General features: G+C 44.1%; 1 protein-coding gene across 4 annotated transcripts in view; it reads left to right on the top strand.

Annotated features, from left to right (window-relative positions):
* Positions 1-23177, top strand: part of PELI1 (pellino E3 ubiquitin protein ligase 1) — an 86172-nt gene extending 62995 nt beyond the window's left edge. For 3 of the 4 annotated variants that reach the window (XM_084823391.1, XM_084823406.1, XM_084823417.1), the window contains 5 exons: positions 455-584; positions 8877-8978; positions 17466-17663; positions 17786-17974; positions 21140-22654. In XM_084823391.1, the coding sequence (XP_084679517.1) occupies positions 455-584; positions 8877-8978; positions 17466-17663; positions 17786-17974; positions 21140-21706 (1186 nt within the window). In that variant the 3' untranslated portion in view covers positions 21707-22654. Of the gene's footprint in view, positions 1-454; positions 585-8876; positions 8979-17465; positions 17664-17785; positions 17975-21139 lie in introns of all 4 variants that reach the window. The other variant, XM_084823399.1, reaches the window with a different exon arrangement.
* Positions 23178-25464: the final 2287 nt, after the last annotated feature.

The following is a 25464-nucleotide window of genomic DNA, read 5'->3' as shown; positions in this document are numbered from 1 at the left end:
TTTTATCCTCATAACAGCCCTGTGAAGTAGGTTAGGCTGAGAGTCAGCGACTGGCCCAAAGTCACCCAGTAAGGTTCATGGCTAAGTGGGGACTAGAACCCAGATCTCCCAAATCCCAGTCCAACACCCTAACCACTGCACCACACTAGCAGTTTGGCTGTATCGTTTTTGAATATTTGTGGATATGCTGGATCCTGCTGTCTTTTGGAAATTGGAATGAGCAGTGTTTCCAAATCCCCTATCCTTGGTAGAGCTTTTTCTTTTCTTGTTGCATTCTTGGATCCATAGACTTTTAGAGATCTATGTTCCTATTCCTCTTGTGTTCGCCTATAGGCACAGACTGCTGCTACAGTCAAGGCATCCACCAGTTTTATGATAATATGTCCAGATTAATTCAGACCCCCCCCCCAAAAAAAAAATCCTGTGTAATTTTCCCTGCACTATTCTTCCACAGGTACAATGGCTCTTTGCCAAATGGAGATAGAGGAAGAAGAAAAAGCAGGTTTGCTTTATTTAAAAGACCCAAAGCAAATGGGGTGAAACCTAGCACGGTCCATATTGCCTGTACGCCTCAGGCAGCAAAGGTAAGCTTGATTAATTAGGTTTCATCTTCAAATGCCTGATCTTGTTTCTTTATATACCGAGTAAGTTAAAAGCAAATGCTAATAAAGAAGTTGGCTGAATTATTCCAGAGTAAAGGCTGGTTACTCTGAAAGGCCCATCTCTCCTTGTGGACAAAGACAATTTTAATACAGTTATTCACACTTGTATCCTGCTCTTCCTTCACTGAGCTCAGGGTGGTGTACATGTATTTGGATTACCCAGCTTTATCCTCACAACAACCCTTTCAGGAAGGTTTGGCTGAGGGGGTGGGGAGAGTCAGTGACCTAGTGAACTTCATGGCTGAATGGAGATTTGAACTCTTATCTCCCTGCCCAAAGACCAGCACTCTGACCACTACATCACACTGGCTGTAGACACCTTGCACTCCTTATTTTTGCTGATACTCTGTTGTGTGAATGTTGTAAATATTTGTATGTGATAGGTACTGTCTGGAAAAATGAAGTGACACTGCGCATGTGTTGAGGGCTTATCAGTGTTGGAAGGTTAGGGCCTGATTAAATTAATAGTGAGGCTAGGATAGGGAAATATTTGCAGATAGCTGAAAGTAGGGCTTTGGCTAAGGATAACTTGCATTACAGAAGTAGACTTTGAGGATGGCTGTGCCTTAGGGGAGAGGTTGTGGCAGACGTTGGGAATGGCACAGTAAAAAACACAGTGGGGAAGGTGAAAGGAGGAAACAAATAAGGCCAATAGCAGGTAAACTGGCACAGAATGCAGAGAGCTAGGAGGGAGAGCAGGTTCCACATCATCTGGCAGAGAAAATGAGAGAGGGCCAATGCATGGATTTAATAAGGTGAGCAGTGATATTGGAGGAGTCAGAGGAGAGAGAATCTGAATTTACTGATGTGGGAAAGGATAATGAGGAAAATAAACAAGGAAACCTCTGGGTTATAGAGCAGGTAAAGAGAAGAAAGGACAGATGTTGGAGGTGCTGAACTACATGAAGCTCATGGGAGAGCAGGGTGAAGGCGAGTGAAGAGTAGAGATGACTCCAAGGTTTGTGCTCCTGCAGAAGTGGCAGGGTCCTGTGCGGTCGGGGAGGGGCTTCATTTCTGTATTCTCCATATTCCATCAGATATGAGTGGAACACCAAGGAGGAAGTATTGGCCAGATGGTTGAATGACTGTGACTGGACAGGAAGCCAAGGGCTGGAAGGTTTCCTGACAGCTCAGGGGAGATTCCTGCTTGATCTGGTTGGTAGTTCTGTTGATGTTCCGGTCAGTCTCTGGAATGCGAGATGGCCTGGGAAATAGAGCATTGGTTGCCTGGTACTCTGGGGAATTTACAGCAATCAAATGCAAATGGCAGAAGTTTCAAGATGAGATCAGCCAAATACAGGCTAGAGCCCACTTTAAGGCCCACTTTACTTATTTATTTTATTCAATTTATGAGTCTCTGTATAGTTGAAGCTCTCAGGGCGACATATATAATAAATTTTATCACTGTTGCATCTTCTCAGTGCCATCATGCAGAGCTTTTCTGGGTGTGAAGAGTCTCCTTCATTTGGAGCTTCACGGAGATCTCCTGGAACTCTTAGTAGCTTATTCAGACTTGTTTGCTTGGCCTTCTGTGGATAAAACACTTGCTTCCTCTCTGACAGACTACTAATTGATTATCGTTCTAGAGGAATACCCCGCAGGTGTACTGTCATTGCACTGCTTGGGTAGCCTTAAGTTACTGCAGTGTCAGTGTACTGACAGGGTGTTTGGAGAGCTCTGGCCTACCATGTTAATCTGGAATTAATATACCATACCTGTATGTATGAGACAGACTCTTGCTAGTCTTGACTGATCATATCTACCCAAAGGGGCATGGCCAGTTGGCTGCAGCCGGTGGTTCATGCCTCCTTGAGAGAGGGAATAGTCTCAACCACCTTGAAGGAGGAGGCCAGTCATAAAGAAGTCTTCTTTGAACCCTTAGAATCTTAACTGGCTACAAGCCAGTTACCAGTCTCCTTTTTTTTTTTTTTTTTTTAGGCAAGGTGCTTGATGGGGGTGTGCAACTCCAGATATTCCTGAACAGTGTGGATTATCTTAGACCCATTTCCGTCCATTTGGCCCAGACAAAAAGAACCTTTGGCCCATTTTTGGGACTGAGATGGTATTGGGTCCCCCTTGCTCAGGGGTCCAGAACCTCTGGCCTGCCAGGCACACCAGCCCAGCCTGGGGAGCCTTTGGGGGTTCTTCCAAGCAGTGGGTTTTAGGCTGTAAGCCAACCTCTGCAGGCATCCCCTCAGAGAGTAATCCCCGCTGTTATCTCTGATTGGAGATAACAGCAGGCATTCCCTTGCTGGTGCGTGCCAGCAGCAGAACCCCCACTGTTATCTCCAATAGCTGTGAAGAAGCAGGGCTCGCCTGCGCAGGAGGCAGCAGCTGCTCTCCTTGGCATGGGATAAGACCTGCAACCCCACATCCACCCATCCCTGCTGGCATCTCCAGTTCAGAGGGGTGTAGGGCAGGGGTGCTTCTCTTCGAGGGAGAAGTGATGGGGACAGCCCCGCCTTCTCCCACCTGGCCTCTTTCCTGCAGTGGGGGGAAGGAGGCGGGGCAGGCGAAGCAGCAGCAGAGGCGGAGCCCCTTTTGCTTCTCCAACAGAGGAGTGAAGGGCACTCAGCCGGCTTGGCCACTTAGTCTTCCATTCCTCCCTTCCCTAGTCCTTCATGCTTCCCAGATTCACCTCCTTTCCCAGGCCATTCTGTTTGGGCTGATCAGCCAGTTGGGCCCTTGGCCTGCCCAACCTCTTCATGGCAATATGACAAACAGTACATCACAGATTAAAAGCTTGGGAAAATATAGGTCTTTGCCTGATACCCAAAAGGCAACAATATCTAGGGAGAGCATTCCACAGATGAGGTGCTGCAACCGAGGGGGTGCTATCCCCCATCACCGCCCATCTCATTTCAAATGGCAGAGGCACCCAGAGGAGTGATAATGGAAAATAGACTGCTAAAATCACCCCTACGTATTCCTAGTCACTAAATGATTGCCCAAGCAAAGAAGATACTCGGGCTTTCATGAGGGAGAGAGTTTTCATGGTGCTTTTAGGAAGTCTGCCTCCTACTCCATTGCGTAGACAGTGTTGGCATACTCCTTGGAAAGCTGACTGTGATCTGACTGCTACAGTGGTAGCAGCAAGTCCATTTTCACCACTAACCAAGATATCTCGCAAGCCGTGGTTTATCATGATGGGAATGAGCCTAATCTCTCCCTGCACATCCCCCCATCTCACATGCTTCTCCCTCCCTTTTTCCAGCACAGCCACTAGGAGAACTTTGGAAGCTTTTGGTTCCATCTTTATTAACTGTGGCTTGTCATGTCATCAAAACCCAACAAGCTGTGGTTAATCTTAACTAAGGTTTGTTTGAAACAAGCCAACTTCAAGCCATGTTTATGAAGCTGGCATGCTTAAAAAAAACAGATTAATCACCATTTAGTGTTTGGATAACATGCTAAATCGCAGTTGATCAAAAATGGGAGGGAAAGCTTCTCATCTTGTAGCCACATTAGGGGAGGGGAGTGCCCAAGTCCATCAAGATAAACCATGGTTTATTGTGATATCCAAATGCAGCCACAGAGTAAATGTCCAACTCGAAAGAGACAAGAATAAAGATTGTTTCATATGTAAGTAAAGGGGTGGAGTGTGCCGCTGTATGGATGGAAGTTTGTATCTGTTTTGCTGTGGCAAAATTGATATTTGTGCATTAGTATCATGTGTGAGAGTTGCACAATTCATACTCAGAAGTGACCTTTGAAACAGCCCTCAGTGCCCTAATATCGAAGACGATTATTTTGGGCTGGTGAAGCTTAAAATAAAAGGGACCCACTTCATGTCTCCCAGCTCATGTGATTTCATCTTCCAAGCCAGAAGTTTGAGCTCACAGAGGTATATCTCTGATCAGTTGCAGACAACAAGGCATTGTCTTACGAGACAAATAACCACCATCTTCCCCAAGCCTGTCAAATGGCGAGCGTAGTCTTGTTTTGCAAGCTCTTTCCCATCCTGCATGAAGTAAATTTCCATTTCCTTTGTTTTCTAGTAGCACCCGTTTTGTCCAAGTGACTTATTAATCACCGCAGGATATAAGCTGGAGTAAAAAGAGCTGTTTAAACACAAACCCCACTTTTCTTCCCTGAGTCCCTGTGGTAATAGCTGGGAGGAAGGGGAGGAGGCTCTGTCAGCCATCACGTTTTGTGTCTCATCCTTTGTGGCACTTAATCATCCTGAGCATCTTAATCATTCAGTATGTCTAGGCCAACATATGGCTAACAGTAGGCATGACTAATGTGCTTGTCTCATAGCAACATGTGTTCTGTTGCGAAGCAGTAAGTGGGACCAGTTGGGTCTGTTTTGTTGGATAGATCAGTCATGCGCTTAAATAAATAAGATTTCTGTGTAATTCATAGTTGTGAAGTGACACACCTGCACCTAATTAGCATCTGTTAAGTCCAGGCTTTGGGTGAGCTCAACGGGAGGCTGGTAATAGTAGCTTCTAGATGTATGCTTTGTGGATAGATCTGTGCTGGGGGTGATGGAAGTATCTCTGCAGCAGCTCCCAAAAGGGCTGGAACTCCTAATGAAACAATCAAGGCAATTGGTTTGGAGCGCTCTTGTGAATCTGTGTTCCGTATTTTTCATCTTTCAAAGCTACACTGGGGTGGGATGGCAGGCAGATGCATCAGCACTGCCTTCCATTGTCATTCAAAATGGGCTCCCCTTAGGCTTAGGGCACCTCATGTTTCCACTAGCACTCACCGAAAGGAGACTTCTTGCAGAAACATCAAGAACCAGGCCTTCTTCAGGATGCTCAGCCCTTTCTCCAGAAGTGTGCAGTGCTGCGTTTTGTACTTCTGGAAGAGCTGCCACCCAAAGCTGGCAGTGGTGGAGCCTTATTGAGAGGCTGCGCCCTGGTGTCCTCCTTCATTGTGAAGGGCTTCTCGGAACACCACACTGATCCAGAATTAGTCTGATGAAGAGGGATGGTGAAAACCTCTGAACTCTTCATCAGTGTTCTGACTTCATTTCACTTTGGATTCTGTAGTGTAAACTTCACGCTGTGCCAAGATATGTGCCAAGATATGCTACACATGCGCAAAGTATGTGTGTGCATGTGTGGGGTTGGAGGGTGGGGAGATGACTTTGAAGGCTGCATCCTAGTAGCATTTTTAGACCAGTGAGCAAACCTATCCATTTGAAATCTGTATCCGTTGAATGGATGGTCTGCTTTACAAGACAAACTTACAAGAAAACTAAAGTACAGAACAAGAATAATACACAGGAAAACACACAGGGACTCCCCCCCCCCATTTATTTAAGCTATTCATATGCTGCTTTTTCCACTTAAAAGGCTACAAAGTGTCTCACAAAAACACACAGAATACAAGTAACAAATTGTATCAAAAATATGAAATCCTAATGCCAAAAAGTAAGCAGAAGACTTAATAAACGATTGAATTATTTTTAATGAATAATGGGAAAGTTGTAACTTACATTATACGGCATCGTAGCAGTGTCTTCCAGGAGCCTGTATGAGGTTAGCAGAGTAATTCCATCCTTTGTAAAAGGAAACTCCCCACTTGTGTTTCTTGGTCATGCAATTTGGCAGAACATGATCCTAGCCCACCTACACAAAGCATAGAAGAAGGGACTTACATACTTGGGCTGGATAGCATCAGCCAGAACCATAACTGGTTTATACAGTGCAATCCTATACCTGTCTACTCAGAAGTAAGTCCCATTAAATACTCCCAGGTAAGTGGGTATAGGATTGCAGCCTTGGTTAGCAATGGGAGGAAGGCCTGAAGGATTATGGTCCCTCTTCTTACGGTTGCTCCAGGATAGTAGCTACTTTCACGAGAGCCAGAGGGAGGAGGAGTCATACTGAGGAGCATCCGTGGCCTCATCACTGCCATGGCAGGCTGAGTGTTAGTGGTGGGAGAAGATGCTCATTAAATGTAGTTCTTTATGCTTGCTCATGACAAATAGTTGTGTTACAACTTCCTTGGAATGGACAGCTGCCTATTTTTTTTTTTTAGCGTTGGAGTTCTGGGCCAGAAACTGTGAAATGATAAGTCACAAGATCTTAGCACTAATAGTGGAGATGTAGTGAGCTTTCTGAATATACTAAAATCCATACACTCCAATATTTCTTTCCTAACCAGGCGCACTAGAAAGTTGAGATAGAAATGAATATTGGCAGTTTCACCACATCTTTGTGAACTTTGTAAGTCCTCTCTCTAAAGATGAAGTGAGACTTCAGAATGATGACTGGGTTTACCTAGGCTACCCTTCTCCCAAACTGGCACCTTCGAGATGGGTCAGACTCCCAACTCCCAGCTGGAGGGTGCCAGGTTGGAGAAGGCTGACCTAGTAGAAGTGTGCTCTCTTGCGTTTAATTGCTCGTGCTAATCAGTTTGTTTATTTATTCATTCATTCATTCATTCCATTTCTATACCGCCCAATAGCCGAAGCTCTCTGGGCGGTTCACAAAAATTAAATCCAAGCAACACACAATAAAACAATTTAAAATATACAGAACATTAAAACCACAATATAACAATACAACCACAATAAAACCTAGCAGCAGTGCAGGAGTTTAAAATACAGATTTAAAACAGCAAAGCTAAAAATTTAGAAAGCTAAAATGCTAAAATGCCTGGGAGAATAAAAAGGTCTTCACCTGGCGCCGAAAGGAATACAATGTAGGCGCCAGGCGAACCTCACTAGGGAGCTCATTCCAGAGCCGGGGTGCCACAGCAGAAAAAGCCCTCCTCCTAGTAGCCACCCGCCTCACTTCCTTTGGCAGGGGCTCACGGAGAAGGGCCGCTGACGATGATCTTAAGGTCCGGGCAGGCACATATGGGAGGAGGCGATCCTTCAGGTAACCTGGCCCCAAGCCGTTAAGGGCCTTGAATATTAACACCAGCACTTTGAATCGGGCCTGGAAATGGACTGGCAGCCAGTGCAGCTGGAAAAGTACTGGCGTAATATGAGCTCGCAGGCCAGTCCCTGTTAACAATCTTGCTGCCCTATTTTGGACCAGCTGAAGTTTCCGGACCGTTTTCAAAGGCAGCCCCATGTATAACGCATTGCAGTAATCCAGACGAGAAGTTATCAGAGCATGGATAACTGTAGCTAGGCTATCTCTGTCCAGATAAGGGCGTAGTTGGTATACCAGCCTAAGCTGATAAAAAGTTCACCTGTGCCTCAAGTGACAGTTCTGGATCCAAGAGCACCCCCAAACTACGAACCTGATCCTTTAGGGGGAGTGCAACCCCCTCCAGAACAGGTTGAATATCACCTAGCCGGGCAGACGAACCACCCACTAACAGTACCTCCGTCTTGTCTGGATTGAGTTTCAGTTTATTAGCCGTCATCCAGTCTATTACCGTGACCAGGCACTGATTCAGCAGTCACTGCCTCACCTGGTTTTGATGTAAAAGAGAGGTAGAGCTGGGTGTCATCTGCATATTGATGGCACCTCAGCCCACACCTCCGGATAACCTCCCCCAGCGGTTTCATGTAGATGTTAAACAGCATGGGGGATAAAATAGAGCCCTGTGGAACCCCATGGCACAATTGCCATGGCACAGAGCAGTAATCCCCCAGCACCACCTTCTGGAATCGGCCATCCAAGTAGGAGCGGAACCACTGCAGTGCAGTGCCTCCTACTCCCAACCCAGACAACCTATCCAGAAGGATACCATGGTCAATGGTATCGAAAGCTGCTGAGAGGTCCAGGAGAATCAACAGGGTGGCACTCCCTCTGTCCCTCTCCCGGCAGAGGTCATCCCACAGGGTGACCAAGACAGTTTCCGTTCCAAAACCAGGCCTGAAGCCCGACTGAAATGGATCTAGATAATCCGTTTCATTCAACAGTGCCTGGAGCTGTCCTACAACCACCCGCTCAAGCACCTTGCCCAGGAAGGGGATGTTGGCCACTGGCCTATAATTGTTAACATCCTCTGGGGCCAGGATAGGCTTTTTCAGGAGTGGTCTGATTACTGCCTCTTTTAAAGCGGCAGGCACCACTCCCTCTCTCAAGGAGGAATTTACAACCTCCTGGACCCAGCCGGACAACCCCTCCTTGTTTGATTTAATAAGCCATGAAGGGCAAGGGTCAAGCACACAAGTGGTCGATCGGACTTGGCCAAGCACCTTGTCCGCATCCTCAGGCCTCAGTAACTGAAACTCATCCAATAAAATGATTTATTTTAGTTGTTTGTTTATAGTAATAACTGTTTTCTTTTCTACAGGCAATAAGCAACAAGGACCAGCATAGTATATCCTATACCTTGTCTCGAGTTCAAACGGTGGTGGTCGAATATACACACGACAGCAACACAGACATGTTTCAGGTATATAAAGTATGCATGTGTTGGAAAGCAGACCCATCAATAATGTCGCCATTGTCAGACTTGTTTCACGTAGGAAGTAGGAGCTGCAGGTGCACCAGGATCAAGTAACACTTATCTCTTTTTTTTTACTTCACTTGCCCAGGCCGCCACTAACATCATCAACAGTCCTGAGAAAAGCTAAACAGAGAACGTAGGTTACTGGGAAGTTTAAAAGTGTGATAAATAAATTTTAAAAAACGGAGTGACCTTGGGGTTTATTGGCTGGGGGAGATGGGAAGGAAGTCCTTGTACGTAAGCCAAGGGGTCAGGGCTTTGTTCGTTTTTTTGACACAGACATCCGGAGTAAACATTTTTTGAGGGCCTTGCAATTTGACCTTTCTGTTCCTTCCTTGTCTGTCATACTCCCCCACCCCTTCTATAAAGGGGCTTACTTCACCAGCAAATTTTGAAGTTCTGCCCAGCTGAAAACCATTCAGAATCAATCACTACAAGTTAGCTATAAGGTAGGCAATGTGCTTCTAAGGGTACAATGACCATCTCATGTGTAAAATATTAGTAGACTTCTGTTTAGAGAGAAATTACTCTTCAAACCCTCTACTCCAGTTTTGTTCTGGTTTCTGATCTGAATTAAACTTGCTGACTTCGGATCAAAGCTCTACTAATACTCTACTCTGGGCCCACAATACACTCTTCACCTGTCTTATTTACTGTGACTTGTACACCGTTGTGTGCATTGCAGACCTGGGGCCACTCTCTTAACCATGGATTTTCTTACTTGTGTGCCTTCCTCCTCGGTTGCCTTGATGAGATCCTGGCTTGAACCTTCCTAGATCTCGAGATTTATCATGTTGATCACAAGCACTCTTAAATTCAACTTCCAGAAAAACACCCATGTTTCATGTCTGTAGCAGTGAGAAAAAAAGTTGTTCTGTCCATGCCATCTGCATCTCCCATGGTGACAGGAGTCCTCCATAGGCAGCTGCCTCCATCAGCTGTGAGGTGCCAGGAAGAGACCCTGGCCAGTTGAGAGACCACCATGTGGCCCTCCCAACATTGTTGAACTGCTGCTCCCATCAGCCCTAGCCAGGATCACCACGAGTGAGGGAGGATGAGTGGTCCAGTCCACACATTTCCCATCCCTGTCTTAAACAGTTGCTCTGGGTCACAGCGTTTTAGCTTTGAAATGCACTGACAAGCCACATACCTGACACCGGGCCAACTATTTTGCCAAGCAAGGAAATAAAGGAAATATACCCTATCTAAAATATCAGGCTTTTTCCTGAAATTTAACACTTGCAAAATTCTCCCCTACAAATAAGTCCCTGCAGACAGAAAACTAGCATATCAGGGAGGAGAATTCTAGCCTAGCTTTTACCCTAATATGCTCCTTTTCTACATATAGAGAATTTTTATCTCACAGGAAGCATTCAAAATGTTACAACCCTACATTCCAGTAAAATGTATTATTACTTGATTCTTCTGATTGTATAAAGTGGCCCAGGGACACAGAAAAGGGCAATCTAATATTTGCCCCATGTGAATAGCAACAGAGATTGTGAGAGTCACAGCTGAAAGTCCATTAAAGAGAGCTCAACCAAAACCTCTGCATCTCTCGGGGTGGGGAGGGGAGTTGAAACACTTCACCTTTTGTTCTTGCAAGTGTGGGTCAATGGGTGGAACCTGTCGGCTTTTCATCACTTCAAAATAGGGCAAGTCTAGGTGCCACTTATTATTTAACATTTATAACCTTATCTGCTAAAAAGCCATCAAGGCAGTGTACAGTAATTTAAAAGAATAAAACCTTAAAACTATAAAAGCGAAAACATAAAAAATAGTCAAAACATCAAGACTACATATTTTTAAAGGCTGAATTGAAAAGATGCATCTTCACACCCTTTCCAAAGGTCAAGATAGTGAGGGCCAATTGTAGTTCTTGTGGGAGCACATTCCATAGTTTGAAGGCAGCACAGGAGAAAGCCTTTCATATGTACCCGACAAACGGGCTTCTGCAGGTAATGGCACCCTCAAGAGGGCCTCTCCTGTAGATCTTAATACTTGGACAAGTTCTAAGGCAGTCCCTTAGATAGCCAGGGTGAAACCAACACCTTGAATTGCACCCGGAAAGCAATTGGCAGCCAGTGCAGGACTTTCATGACAGGTTTAACATGGTCCCAAAATCATGCACCAGTTAGCAGTCTAGCTGCCACATTTTGCACCGACTGAAGCTTCTGGACACTCTTCGGATGTCGATTATTGCACTGCATTAATCTAGTTGTGATACAACCAAGGCAGGGATAACTGTTGCCGTGTCAGACCAATTCAGGAACTGCTGCAATTGGCGCACCAAGCATAATCAGTCCTTGCCATTACTGCCACCTGAAGATCCAGGAGCAGCGTAGGATCAAGAAGTACCCCCAAGCTACAGACCTGATCCTTCGGGGGAGCGCAACGCCTTCCAGAACAGGTTGAGTCCCAAACTCCAGGTCAGGCTTTCTGCTGACCAACAACACCGCTTTAACCTCAGCTTGTTCATTCTCATCCAGCCCATTGTCATACAGGCAACATTTAAGGGCTTCAGCTACTTCCTTGGCGTTAGGTGACAAAGAGCAATAGAGCTGGGTGTCATCAGCATATTGGTGACACCTTACACCAGAGCCCTGAATGACCTCTCCTAGTCATTTTATGTAACATGAAATGAGCTTCGAGGAAGAATTCGGGAACCTTCAGGAACCTCAACAACAAGATCACATCCTGTGGATCATCATAGATCAGTTACTGAGGAGTCTAACAGTAATCTTCCAGCACCACTTCCTGGACACACCCCAACAGTAAAGACCCAAACCACTGCAAAACAACACCCTAAGGCTCAGCCCCAAGTGGCCCAGAAGGATGCCATGGCCGATGAAGCCATGTATCATCATCATATGATTCTCTATTTCTATGTCAAAAGGCACCGAGAGGTCCTGGAAAAAGAATAGGGTCATAGTCCCCCCCATCCAATTCCCTACGTAGATCATCCACCGAGGTGACCAAAGCAAACTCAGTCCCATATCCCAGCTAGGGATGGGCAAACATGCAATGTTCGAGCTCATTGAGGTTCTCCGAATTCTTCCTCAAAGCTCATTTCACCTTGTTTGCATTCCCAAATGTGAGCATCTTTTTTTCCGATCAGGAAAAATGCGCATTTTTAAAAGTGTGCATTTTTTCCTAATTGGAAAAACACATTTAAAAAAAAAAAACAATGAATTTTTCCCATTGAAAAATGTGCATTTCCCTCCATGGGTTAAAGTGTGAAAATGTGGAGGAGGGGTTGCACTTGTGCTCAAGTGTGCATTTTCGGAAGTGCCCACTTGCACAAGTTCAGGAAATTACAAAATATTTCCCCAAAATTACATTCTTGTTCATGTTCGGGGTTGGAAACAGGACATGTTCTCATGATTTGTGAACGGGAATGAAATTCTTGTACATCCCTAATCCCAGCTAAAAGCCCGGTTAAAATGGGCCCAGATAATCAGTTGCATCCAAATGCATCTGCAATGCTGCCCCATCTTCATTGCTATGGAATGGGGGTGCAGAGAAAGGGGTGACCAAGGGCTACAAAAATAGAGCTCAGAGCACACTAGTTCCAATAGCTGCTGTCTAAATAACTCTAACTTGATTATTTGAATAACCAGGAAGGATGAAGTGATTCCCAAGAGTTCAAACAGCGATGCTGGGTGAGGTTCTGCTATGTTAGGACCAAGCTACACATGATGTTGAAGGCATAGGTAGCAGCTACTTCTTACTTTATTTCTTCCTCTAAAGTAAATGCAGCCCCCTGATCTTGATCGGGACATTAGCATGGGGGCTTTAACTCTTTGCCCTCCACTCTAGTCCTGATCCAGATTAGGGAGTCCACACCTGTAATTTTCATTGCAAAAAATGATCCATTTGTTTTACAGGTTGCTTACTACATCTTCAGAGTAAAGCGTGGTTTAGGTCTTACATTCTTGTAGCGTCCCCTTGAGGACAATGATGTTCTGGTTTTCCAGAAGGTTTAGATAAACTTGAGAAGTGCCAGGTACTTTTTCTAATAGGGGGTTCTTGGATTGCAGCCAAGCGTAAGAGGGCAAACCATTGTTTTCAGCCAGAAACAAAAAAACAAAGCTTTTGCTGTTTTCTCTGAATTAAGTAGCTCATCTGTGCTCTGGCTGTATGTGAGTTCAAAGAGCAGTGGTGCAGCTAGTTAATTTTAGACTCTGGACTTACTACATTTCTGTTATGTTAGAGTAAGCCAACAGCAACAGGTATGGTGAATAATACATTTTAAAATTAAAAATAATATAGAAAATGCGCATTTTGTGTAGGGCCAAAAAAACAAAAGTATCAGCATCTTTTAGCTTAAACCTCTAACGGCCAGTAACTAAGCCTTAGGAGAAGCTTTTCAACCTTTTAGAATGGGAAAAAATTGCACAAAAGTGAGGAAACTACGAAACTATCAGTGGTCAGGAGAAAGGGGGCGTGGCCATCGGGGAACTCTGGGGGGCCGTATTTGGCTCCCAGCCCTGCGATTCTGCACCCCTGCTTTAAGCACTCCATCTACCTTTTCATGGACTAAAGTTTCCAGCCAACCATTCAAACCCAGCAGAGATCCTTACAGACAATCTGATCAGCTATTTAACTAGTATAGTTAACTAGTATAGTTATGTGGCACCCAACCATGCCACACACAAAAAGGAACAAAGAAAAATGTCTGCTTTCTGACCAGAGACAAGAAAGTAATAGCAAAAATACAGTGTTTTCATATTTACTTGCATGAAAAAAGAACCAAGCAGAGGTTGGGCTTTATGGCTGAGTGGGGATTTGAACCAGGGTAGTCTTATCAAGCTTGTTCTTACACTAACCACTATAACACATTGCCTTGCTCACCCTTATGGGGAGGGTAGTGAATTGATGGGAAACTTTTGCCTGAGAGAAATGAAATTTAGCCTTTAAACTTCATAAAACATCCCAGCATCATCCTATTCTATTTCTGAAATGCTTCCATCTAGCCCCCTCCTTTCTTCCCTCCTATGCACAGTAACCTGGGTATAAGTCTCATTAAACTCAGTGGGACTTACTTTGGAGTAGAAATACATAGGATCATGCATAGCAGCTCCCTCTTACTTGCTAGCTCTCCAGGCAGGTAGGTGTGGTATTCTTTTTAGGAAAACCCTGTCAGAGAGCAACTCCTTGGGCTCACCAGTTTTCTGCTAGTGCACATTTTTAACACAAATCCTTCTTTTTGTGACCCCTCCCCACCTTCCTAATGTTATTTATTTATTTAGTATTATTACATTTATATCCCGCCCTTTTTCCTCTTGCAAGGAACCCAGGGTGGCTTACATGGCCCTTCTCCTCCTCTCCATTTTATCCTCACAACAACCCTGTGAAGTAGGTTAGGCTGAGAGTCAGTGACTGATCCAAAATCACCCAGTGTGCTCTGTGGTTGAGTGGGAGACTGTGGTTGAGTCCCAGTCCAACACTCTAACCACTACACCACACTGGCTCGCTTCTTCTGGCTTCTTGCTCTCCATTCTCTTGCTCTTAGGCATTTTTAAAAGCATCTCTTTCAGTGTCGTGACTGACTTGAGGCTTCCACTGGAAAAGGGATCAATGTAGCTGCAAACATATCTCAGAATATTTTATTTCTAATGTATTATTTCTTTAAGGATTTTTTTTATATAAACCAAAGCTTCTTTTTTAAGGCAACCAAAATGATCAACGTACAAGTCCCCTATGAGTAAAGGTTACATTGTGTGGGGCTCTTTAGCTAAGAAAAGCGAGTAAGAGGAAACATGGTGGAGGTGTATAAAATTATGCATAATGTGTCCAAGGGGATGGAGAGATGTTTTTCTCCCTCTCCCATAATAGTAGGAGCCAAGGTTATCCTATGAAGCTGATTGGTGGGAGATTCAGGACAGATAAAAGGGAGTACTTCTTCACACAGTGCATATTTAAACTATGGAATTCACTACCACAAGATGTGGTGATGGCCACCAACTTGAACCACTTTAAAAGGGGATTAGACAAACCCACGGAGGATAAGGCTATTAGTGGCTGTTAGTCATGATAGCTATATATATTACCTCCAGTATCAGAGGCAGTATGGCTCTTTATGCAAGTTGCCTGAGAACACACATAGGAGGGTGCTATATCTCTCATGTCCTGCTCGTGGGCTTCCCACAGACTTCTAGTTTGCCACAGAATGGACTAGATAGGCCTTTAGTCTGATCCAGTGCAGCTCTTCTTATCTTCTTAACTCCCCCTGCCCCCCAATCTAAGGATGGTGTCTTCTGCATTAAAAAAGGCAGCCATCGGCTCACCCTACAGCACCCACAGATCCTCGCTGCTTGTGCCACTCTGGTACCAACACATACAGCCTGTTCCCTCTCCACTCAAAAGTGTTGGTGTGTGTATGCGCTGCACACATGTATGATGCCTGCTGCTGCCTCTAAGAAACCTTTCCCCAGAAACCTTTTCCCAGGCAGATGGTGAGCACACACACACGTGCTCTCCCCCTCTGATCTCTGTCTCTCTCAGCTGATCTGTGTCCTTCGGACACACAGATGTGGTGTACAGAGAGATTTAATTACATTCTCTCCACTTTTTTAAAGAAAATTTTTGTTTTATTTGGATCATTTATTCATTTGGGATTTCCAGCTTGCAAGCATGCAGCTCAGCTAGTTCCCTTCTCCTAGCTAAACCATGCATGTTTCTGCTTGGCATTAAGCCCCCACCCTCTAGCACGTTTCTTTGCCCAGCTGGTGGGAGGGCTTTTTTCTCCTGCTGTTTCCTTGGCTTTTCCCAATGAGGGTTCCTCCACGGCTAAGCTCCTTTGCAAGCTGGGATGGAAGAAGTTGAGATTGTGTGAAGTTTTTCATGACTGAACTGTAGCTCAGTGGCAGAGCCCCTGCTTTGCATGCAGAAGCTCCCTGGTTCAATCCCTGGCATCTCCAGGTAGGCCTAGGAAAGAATCCTGCCTGAAACCCTGGAGATCCCCTGCCTCTCAGCATCGACAATACTGGGCTAGATGGACCCAGGGTCAAGGCAGCTTCCTGTGTTCCTGGTGGAAGCAGAGTTGGCTCAGGGTGAAGGGCAGACTCAAGCAGCCTGGTGCAATCTCATGCTTCGTGTGCACACTCTCCCACTTACTACGGAAAGTGAAGCCCAGGGCATGGGCAGAACAGATGGAAAGGGAGGGATGGAGAGAGAGAAGTGCTGCTGCTTCCTTTCTCCCACTGTTTTCCTCCTCTTGTCTCCTTTCCTGTCACAGCGTGTGCTCTGCCTCCTCCTCCCTGTCGAAGCCAGTGCTCAGTTTGAAGGGGAGGAGGCAGGTGAACCAGAAAAGAGGCTACTGAGCCAGCTCTGCCTGCTCAGTGGTGGCTATGTTGGGGGAGGGGGGCTTTGTTTACTATGCAGGATGGGGGTCCCCGGATTTCTGTGCCCAGGTCCCATAGTAGCATCAAAGTAGTATCATAGTAGCACTGTTGCATCATAGTAGCATCATAGTAGCATCATAGTAGCACTGCCAAAGAGCATTCATGATTGCAGACTACCGTACTTTGCACAATCTAGCTGGGATGTGTTGAGGGTCAGAGAGAAAACAATGCCTGAGCTCTGATTCACCACCACAAAGACATCAGAAACAGCACTGCTGGCTAGAATGTGCTGTGGGTTCACAAACCGACTGAAAAGTTTTCTTTGCCCTGGAGCATGACTACTGCTCTGTAACTTTGACACATTGGTAACCCATTTTTCAGATTGACCTGTGGGGTTTCTGCTTAGGAACGTTACAGTGGACTGAAGGACCTTTTTGTGTGGGACCTCACAAACCTCTGTTATGGGTTTTGGTAGTTATTCTCTGGGCTGTGTTAAGATTCCTGTATTAGGGTAACATGATTGCTCGGGTGATGGATGGATGGATGATATTTGTGCTTTCCTCCACAAATCTCAACATGGCATATGTGGAATTATCCTATCTTCATAACTCTGTCAGATAGACTTGGCATAGACCCAAGTCACATATCAGATGTATTTTAACCTAGGTTTCCAAAATCCAGGTCTAAAGCCTTGCACAGTACGCCACGGTGCTTTGGTGCATTTCATTCCCACAAGCCACAGAGCAGTGCCATTTTGCCTATGGCTTACCCCACCTGAGAAATGGTATGGAGGATTGGGGTAACCTGATGGGTGTTGTTCACACAACCCCCCGAATGATGTTGGCATGTTGTTCTCCTGCCTTGCACTCTCCTGGGACTGTTCTGTGATTCTGGCTTATAGCAGATATGCACCCAAGCAGGAGAGCAATGTATGGCCGTAAGTCAAGTGGTCGGGGATAAAATAGTAATTGGGTAGACACGATTAGATGCTGGAGACTGAGCTGGCGGGATGGAATGCTGAACGTTGACTTCTAAAAAGCTTTATTTTACGCCATATCTGAATCCATATCTGTTTTATTTTTGCCAGATTGGACGATCAACAGAGAGTCCTATAGACTTTGTAGTGACAGATACTGTTCCTGGCAGCCAGAGCAATTCAGAGACTCAGTCTGTTCAGAGCACCATCTCAAGGTTTGCCTGCAGGATAATCTGTGAACGAAATCCTCCCTTCACAGCAAGAATATACGCTGCTGGCTTTGACTCCTCCAAAAATATCTTTCTAGGGGTAAGGAGCAGTCTCCTGCTGCTGCTCAATGCAGGTTTAACATTTCAACTTGCTCTCCAACAGATTTGTAGATGAATGAATCACAAACGAATAAAAGCTGCTGCTTTGATGTTTTCCCATAGGAGAAAGCTGCCAAGTGGAAGACATCCGATGGGCAAATGGATGGCTTAACCACAAATGGAGTCCTTGTTATGCATCCACGCAATGGATTCACTGAGGATTCCAAGCCAGGGGTGTGGAGGGAGATATCTGTATGTGGGAATGTGTTCAGCCTCCGCGAAACAAGATCTGCTCAGCAGAGAGGGAAAATGGTAAGTCTGAGAATATCAAGTTTGCCAGGTAACTATAAACAATATAACTCTGCAACCTAAGTAAAAGCCAGAGGTTTCCTCCTGTATTATGATGTCATGCTACATTTGGAGTGAACTGCTCTATTTCTATGAGGATCTGACCTAGTACGTTTCAGATATTTGAGAATGAGGATCCATATTGATAAGAGTGCCTGCATTTTGCCACCAGAGTTGTTAAACTAAATTATGTATATTAATTTAGTGAAGGTTTCTGTTTGAACTGCAAAGTGTGAGGTATGAGATGCATTCTTTGGAAGAACTCTTGCAGTTACTCTGTTCTCCTCTTAAGTGCTGCCCACCCCTTGCTTCCTTCTTCATAGCTTTTACATTTAGAAAATATTTCTTCTACCAGGTCTGTGGTACATAGGGCACCACCAAATCCTATATGATGCAAGCAGAATCTTAGAAAAATCAATGGAGGGAGCAATTCTGTGGCCGCTAGTCAGCAGCTAGACGGCCATAGGAAATGTGGGTTTCCAGGAACCGACCTCAGAGCCCGCACTCCGAGGTTGGTTCCTGGAGAACTGACCTTCCTTAACTTACGCACTGCCTCGCAGGCAGCGCGGAACAGCCCCAAGCTCCACACTCGGAAGAGGAGCATGGAGCGGCCAAATCGGGGCATTCTGGGGTGGGGAAAGTGGAAATGCCGGCACAACACATCCTGTGTGTCATCTGGCAGCCTCCTCCCTCGCTCCACCTTCCCATGGCTGGACAGCCAAAATTGGCTGTCTGGCTGCAAATGCAGGGCAGGAGAAGCGCAGAGGGAATAATACTCTCCGTGCTTCTCCTGCCCTGCATTGGATAGGCGGTCACCTCTGAGTTCGGAGGCCTATTCCCATAAGATTGCGCCCTAAGAGTCTTGTGGCACCTTAAAGACAAATTTATTATGACATAAGCTTTCATGGTTAGTCCACAAAAGCTTATGCTGTAATAAACACGTTTATCTTTAAGGTGCCACATGTCTCTTTGTTGTTGTTGCTTGCTGCAGCAGATGAACAGGGCTGTCCCTCTGGAAATTGTTTCAATGGAGGAATAGCAGAAGGATACCTAAAAAGCATAAGGAGATCTGCTTGTCTGTTGTGGGAAATGTATCATCAGTGGGATTCCGTAGCCCAGCTCCTAATCTACGGAATTGCTATCACTGCCACTTGGTTGCTCAGGCATGTGGGCAAGCACAAACATATGTCTCAAAACAGCACTGTCTCTGCAGCTGTGGATATACACAGCTAAGCATACGGGCACGTTCGTGATGGTTCAAGAGTTGCACATGCGTATTTCTAATCCCCATAAGGCATACGTACCTACTTGTATACAAAACATATTGTAAACAGACAACCTGGGACACCTGAGGAATTTCAGTCTTTGTGAATTCAGGTACGAACTGACCAGATCTGCACTTCCTAGACTAACGTGCAGATCAGAATCCATTAGATCCTGCATTTCTCCAGAATATTGCAACAAAGTTCCCTGCTCAAACAAAATCTATCGAAAGGCTCTTTAAAATGAGTATTTTGGGGGGAAATGCATTCAAAAATACATATTTAAGTATATATTTAAATCAGTTTAAAAACAACAACTATAAATTAATGCAGAAATGGGATGGAATGGGCTTGAGTGAATACATGTAAAAGCGGCACGGATTGGAAATAGACTGATTCATCCATCCCTGCAGGCAACACACATTTTCACTTTCTCCCCTATCAACAACACTGAGGGAGCTGTGCAGGGTATCTTACTCTAGGAAAGAAGGTCCCGCCTGCCCCAGGCGGTGGGGAACAGTTGGACTTTACCAGCTGCTCTTACTTGTCTGTTGCAGATGATTTTCAGAGCAGAAGTGCTCACAATTGCTTCTTTGTAGCTTTCAAAGTTTAGTGACACTTGCATGATCTGAGTAGATCATGTTTAGAAGAAATAGTAAAATGGAAAAGTTTGACCCAGATGTGGAGGAACTTCCTAGAACGTTATGAACCATATGCAGATTGGGATTTGGTAATTTAACAGCTAAATAAGTATGGGGACAGATTAGGAGGGAAATGCATGGCTGTATAAAATGCCAATGTTAATTCAAAAAATGTCTTTTGTAATAGTTATGAAGTGTTTGGATAAAATATAGATTAAAATGTCGCGAAACTGAAACTGGTAAGTCTTTAAGGCGCAATCCTAACGATAGGTGACTGCCTCAGAACTCGGAGGCGACCACCTATCCAAAGCAAGGCAGGAGAGGCATGGGGGGGGTGTCGTTCCCTCTGCGCCTGTCCTGCCTCGCTGTTTTTCGCTAGACAGCCGTTTTTAGCTGTCTAGTGGCAGGGGGCCGACCAAGAGATGAAGCTGCCGTGCAACACATTGGATGTGTCGTACGCGCAGCTCCCCGCTCCCCGCCTCAGAACACCCCCAGCCCCGCCCCTTTTCAGTCGCTCTGTGCTCCTCTTGCAAGCGTAGAGGATGGGGCTTTTCTGCACTGCCTCTGAGGCAGTGTGGATGAGAGGGGGAGTCGGTTTTCTGGGAACCAACCCAGAGCGCGGGCTCCAAGATCGGTTCCCGGAAATGAGCATATCCTATGGCCCTCTAGACAGTGTCTAGCGGCCATAGGATTGCTCTCTAAAGGCATCTTGCAGAAGATATGCATATCTGGTAGAAATCAAAGGGCCATTTTTTCTGTGATGGTTGGTTTGAATAGCCTATTCTAGAAGAGGTGATATTTTCATGATTCCAGTCTTGGTGCATATTTAAAACCAATGTTTATATAGTACACTTAAAGTGCTTGAAGTGCTGCACAAATGCTGTCTTGGTAAACTTTAGCCTAAAATAGGAGGCAGTATTGTAACTTTTTGCTTCAGGCTGAGATACCAAACAAGCATTGGTTTTCACATAACTTGGATTAGCCATCTTGGACAGAATTACGCTGTAAAGCTTTGAAAGGAAGGGTGTTTCTAGTTGACGAACTGGCTTCAGTGTCCTGATTTTGCTACCTTTTAAATATCTCAGCCTTCAACAATAGGTAACTGTTGCTCATTTTGTAGGTACATATAGGGTTGTGTGAGAATGAAAACACTGAAGATCAAGATCAGATTAAGATATAAAAAGCTATTGAAATTTTGTGAAATATGTGTATGTCTTCCCTTCCAGGTTGAAAATGAAACCAACCAACTCCAGGATGGTTCACTGATTGACCTCTGTGGAGCAACCTTGCTGTGGCGTACTGCAGAAGGGCTTTCACGCACTCCAACAGTGAAGCACCTGGAAGCCCTAAGGCAGGAAATCAATGCAGCCAGGCCTCAGTGCCCTGTGGGTTTTAACACATTAGCATTTCCTAGTATGAAGAGGAAAGATGTTGTAGATGAAAAACAGCCTTGGGTTTACCTGAACTGTGGTCATGTCCATGGCTACCATAACTGGGGGAACAAAGAAGAGAGAGATGGGAAGGACCGTGAATGCCCAATGTGCCGATCTGTTGGTCCCTATGTGCCTCTCTGGCTTGGGTGTGAAGCTGGATTTTATGTGGATGCTGGGCCTCCAACTCATGCATTCAGCCCGTGTGGACATGTGTGCTCAGAAAAGACAACTGCCTATTGGTCCCAGATCCCTCTTCCTCATGGTACCCACACTTTTCATGCAGCCTGTCCATTCTGTGCACATCAGCTTTCTGGTGAACAAGGCTACATAAGACTTATTTTCCAAGGACCTCTTGACTAACGCACACACACGTGTTACCCAAGGACTGTATTTAAACTTATACGCATAAGCTAAAGGATTCTGATTTCAAGTGAACTGTCGTCTTAAATCAACTGTATTTCATTCTCTGGGCTTTGACAGTTTACTTTGAGATGAAGAATACTTTTATTATTTCAGCAGTTAAATTTCTCTGTAGATAATGGAAGAAGTTTGGCTACGTAGAAAAGACTGGTGGTGGGTAGGTGGGACAGACAGAAGCTAGTTCCTGACCCATCATTTTTTGAGACGGAAAAGATGAAATTATTTGCCTTCAATGTAATGTTTTGAATATCATGCATTTAATATCTAAAAATTGTCTTTTTTTTAAGTATATAACTGAGGGTAAAAGTGATCAGTTCAAAAGGACATTCGTTTACAGCTTGGATGCAAACATCATGTAAAATAGAGCAACGTGTATAGTAACTCCTTTTTCTATTTATCTTTACTATGAAAAAATATCCTAGATGAGTTGGATAGAGTAGCATGGTAGTGGTGTGTTGCATCCATTGACTGGATGCGTAGAATAGTTCTTGACCAGAGAAGGGGGAAATGATAGAGGAATTTTCTTCATTTTGTAAAAGCTTAATTGATCTACATTGAGTTGATAGAAAAGCAGAAGGTTTTAAAACAAAAATTAAAGCAAATTACGTTGATGTGCTTTTTAAAAAGGCTTAACATGTCAGATAATCCAGATAAACACTTAGTTTTTTCTTTCTCTCTCTCTCTTTCTCTGTCTGGTAGAACTGTAACAAATGAACTGGTCACATAACATTTACCTGATACTTGGAATATGCAATTTATCCTTCAATGAAGTTCTTTTCTCCCTCTGTGTTAAGTATTCTGTGTTTGTTTTGTTTTTTGTTTTTGTTTGTTTTTGCATTTGCAACACTGAAGGGTTTGTTTATTTAAATAAAAAAATAACCAGGGCATAAAAGGTTGTTGTTTTTTTCCTTTCTCCACTGATAGAAACAAAAGAAATTTAGCCAGGAAGATGGTCAGGTTCATACATCATATTAGGAACTGACTGATAAAGGGACACATTAAGGTAGACTAAATGTATTATCCTATAAACATGCACAAAAATTCATGTATATGAAAGCATGCATAGCATACCATTCCAAAAGTCAATGTACTTTTTGATCTTACAGATGTGAAGGAAGCTGTTTGGTTTTCCAGCATATTAATGGGGAGAGAAAAAAATGTCATTCCTGTTAACAATATACAAGCATCTTTCTAGATGCAGTTGGACCTCCAAATACAACAATGTGATACAGAAGTGGGCCCTTGCTGCTAATCAGAGATGTGTAATCATCCTCTGGCCTGTGGCATCTGTGTTGAAAGCACATGCAGAACAACTCTGTGTGGAATATGCCATTACCACAGGGACTGGTCTGAATAAGAGCATATGTAAATGTAAATACATATTGCTGTAAATAAATGGTTGGTAACATTGGAGCACTCTGGGAAGATTATATTTATTTACTACAGGGTTGGATCCAGATTTAGTCATACTTAGAATAGACCCACTGAAATTAATAAGATTTAAGTTAGTGACTAACCTAAGTCCCATTAATTTCAATAAGTCTACTCCAAGTATGGCTAAATCTTGATCCACCTCCATAAATTTTCTATACTGCTCTTCATTGTTGATTCCAGTGCAGCATATAACATATTAAATAGATAATAACAAATAGCACAGAACAATTGTGGCAATGGCAGGAGGCAGGCTTTTAAAAAGTACTTAAAAGGCCTAGGACAATAAAATTTTTGCTTGATCCCTACAATGTAGGTGCCAGGCAAGCCTTCTTAGGGAGGGAGTCCCACAAAAGCCCCTCTCCCTGGTCGTTGCCTGCCTCGTGCCTGATGGAGGGGAACACCCAAAGGAGAGCAGTGGGAGATGCCTATAGAGTACAGGCAGGTTGATATGGGTGCAGGAGGTCCTCTTGGTACCTGGGTCTCAAGCTGTGTACCAGCATAATGAAGTAAATATTAAGGCTGAAACCAATTCTCGGCTTCCATTCATGCACAACATAGTATATTACTGCATCAGAAATGTAGAACAATTATCCACCAGGAAAAGGAAAAAGACAAGGATGTCTACTACAACAGCAGCTGTAGACTAGCATTCAAACCTAGTTGTGGCCTTGTACTCCCAAGTTGCTCTGTAGCTTTCTGTGAATTCTTCTGTGTTTTGAATCAAACCAGTCATGTGCTACTACTTTCCAAGTGCTGTCTGGGCTTCCAGAGGCATCTGCCTGACCCCTGTTTTGAAACAATGCTGGTTCCTATCTGGACTGATCCAGTGTGCCTGTATTATGTTCTTATAAGTATGATATCTAAATCATTGCAATCTTGTCACAAGATTGCTTGTCTTTTTTTTCTTTAACACTTCTTTTTCTCTCTCTTTTTTTAAAAATAAAAGCAGGCTTCTAGCCCTCATGGAAGAGGGGGGAAAGTGTAGTTTGTGCCAAAAACAGAGAATTTGGGTGTTCTAAACCCTGAGGCCTCTCATTCTCAAATGTGCATTCTGGGAATTGGTTATCAATGAATGATAAAGCAAGGGAAAATGGAATTTGATTTTATTCTCATCTTCCACACAATTTCAGAATGAACCTGGACCAGATATACCACCTTATGGTAATGGAACTGGAGTTGTCTCTATCCAAGTGTATGGACCAAGTGTTCAGTATGCTATTTGAACTTGAAGGTAGATAAGCCAGTTCAGATAGCATGCTTGGATTTGTGCCACTTTTTTCCCGCTGACTTTCATGGTATCAAATTGGCTTAATGGCAAATACTTGGCTTTGAAATGAGTTATAGGTAGGATTGTCAGAGAAATCTGAAATCGATTAAAATGACTTCAGATTTCTACGAATCTGACCTGCAGATTCTGCAGCGGAAAGGCATTTTCTGAGTCACACAGGGTTACAGACTGGTCATATGAAAATATGCTAATATATATGCAGTTGTTGGGAAAAGATGGGATTATATAGGATAAATGACTTGTTTGTAGGTTTACAACCTAAATCAGGAGCTCAGCTCAAGTAACAATTAAAAGAAATGGTGGTGCCATGGTTCAACATACATCAAATTCTACGCTTCTCCTCCAACATGATGGTGTGAGTGCAGGTGGTTCATTCACTTAATGTATTTGAAAAATTAACATCCACTGCAACTTCTAAAGTAAAAGGTTTGGCGTCCAATCTTTATAAATTATTAAATTTAGTTAGTGTAGGTCAAACTGAAGGAACTAAAATGGCATGGGAAAGGACCTAAAATACTTCTATTAGTATAGAACAATGGCTATCATTGTGCACTAAAGCACCTATGAAGTCAATTTCTTATAGGGTGAGAGAAAATGTTAAAAAGATGAGACATAGATGGTATGCCACACCACTGAATTTAAGCTATAGCAACCATGCCTTGAGCCCTCATTGTTGGCGGTGTGATGAATCTAAAGAAACTTATAAACACATGTGGTGGGATTGCCCCCTCCCCCCATACAGAGGTTTTGGGAGCAAATATTCAACTATGCTAGTGATGAGACTCAGCAAAGCACACAACTCCCTGCAGCTACCAGGCTAATACATTATACCTTGGCACAAATGCAGAATTAAAACATAAAGAACTGCTAGCCTTTATTTGGACTGTGGCCAGGCTAGAAATAGCAGCAAAATGGAGGTCCAATGTAGGACCATCTATTATTGGATGGAAGCAAAAGATATGGGACCTTGCTCTTA

The sequence above is a fragment of the Heloderma suspectum genome, chromosome 1 (genome assembly GCF_057233095.1).
Source record: "Heloderma suspectum isolate Gila_16-S chromosome 1, 16-S_ref, whole genome shotgun sequence".
NCBI lineage: Eukaryota > Metazoa > Chordata > Lepidosauria > Squamata > Helodermatidae > Heloderma > Heloderma suspectum.
Note: the sequence above shows the minus strand (reverse complement) of the source record. Positions and strands in the feature narration are given on the sequence as shown.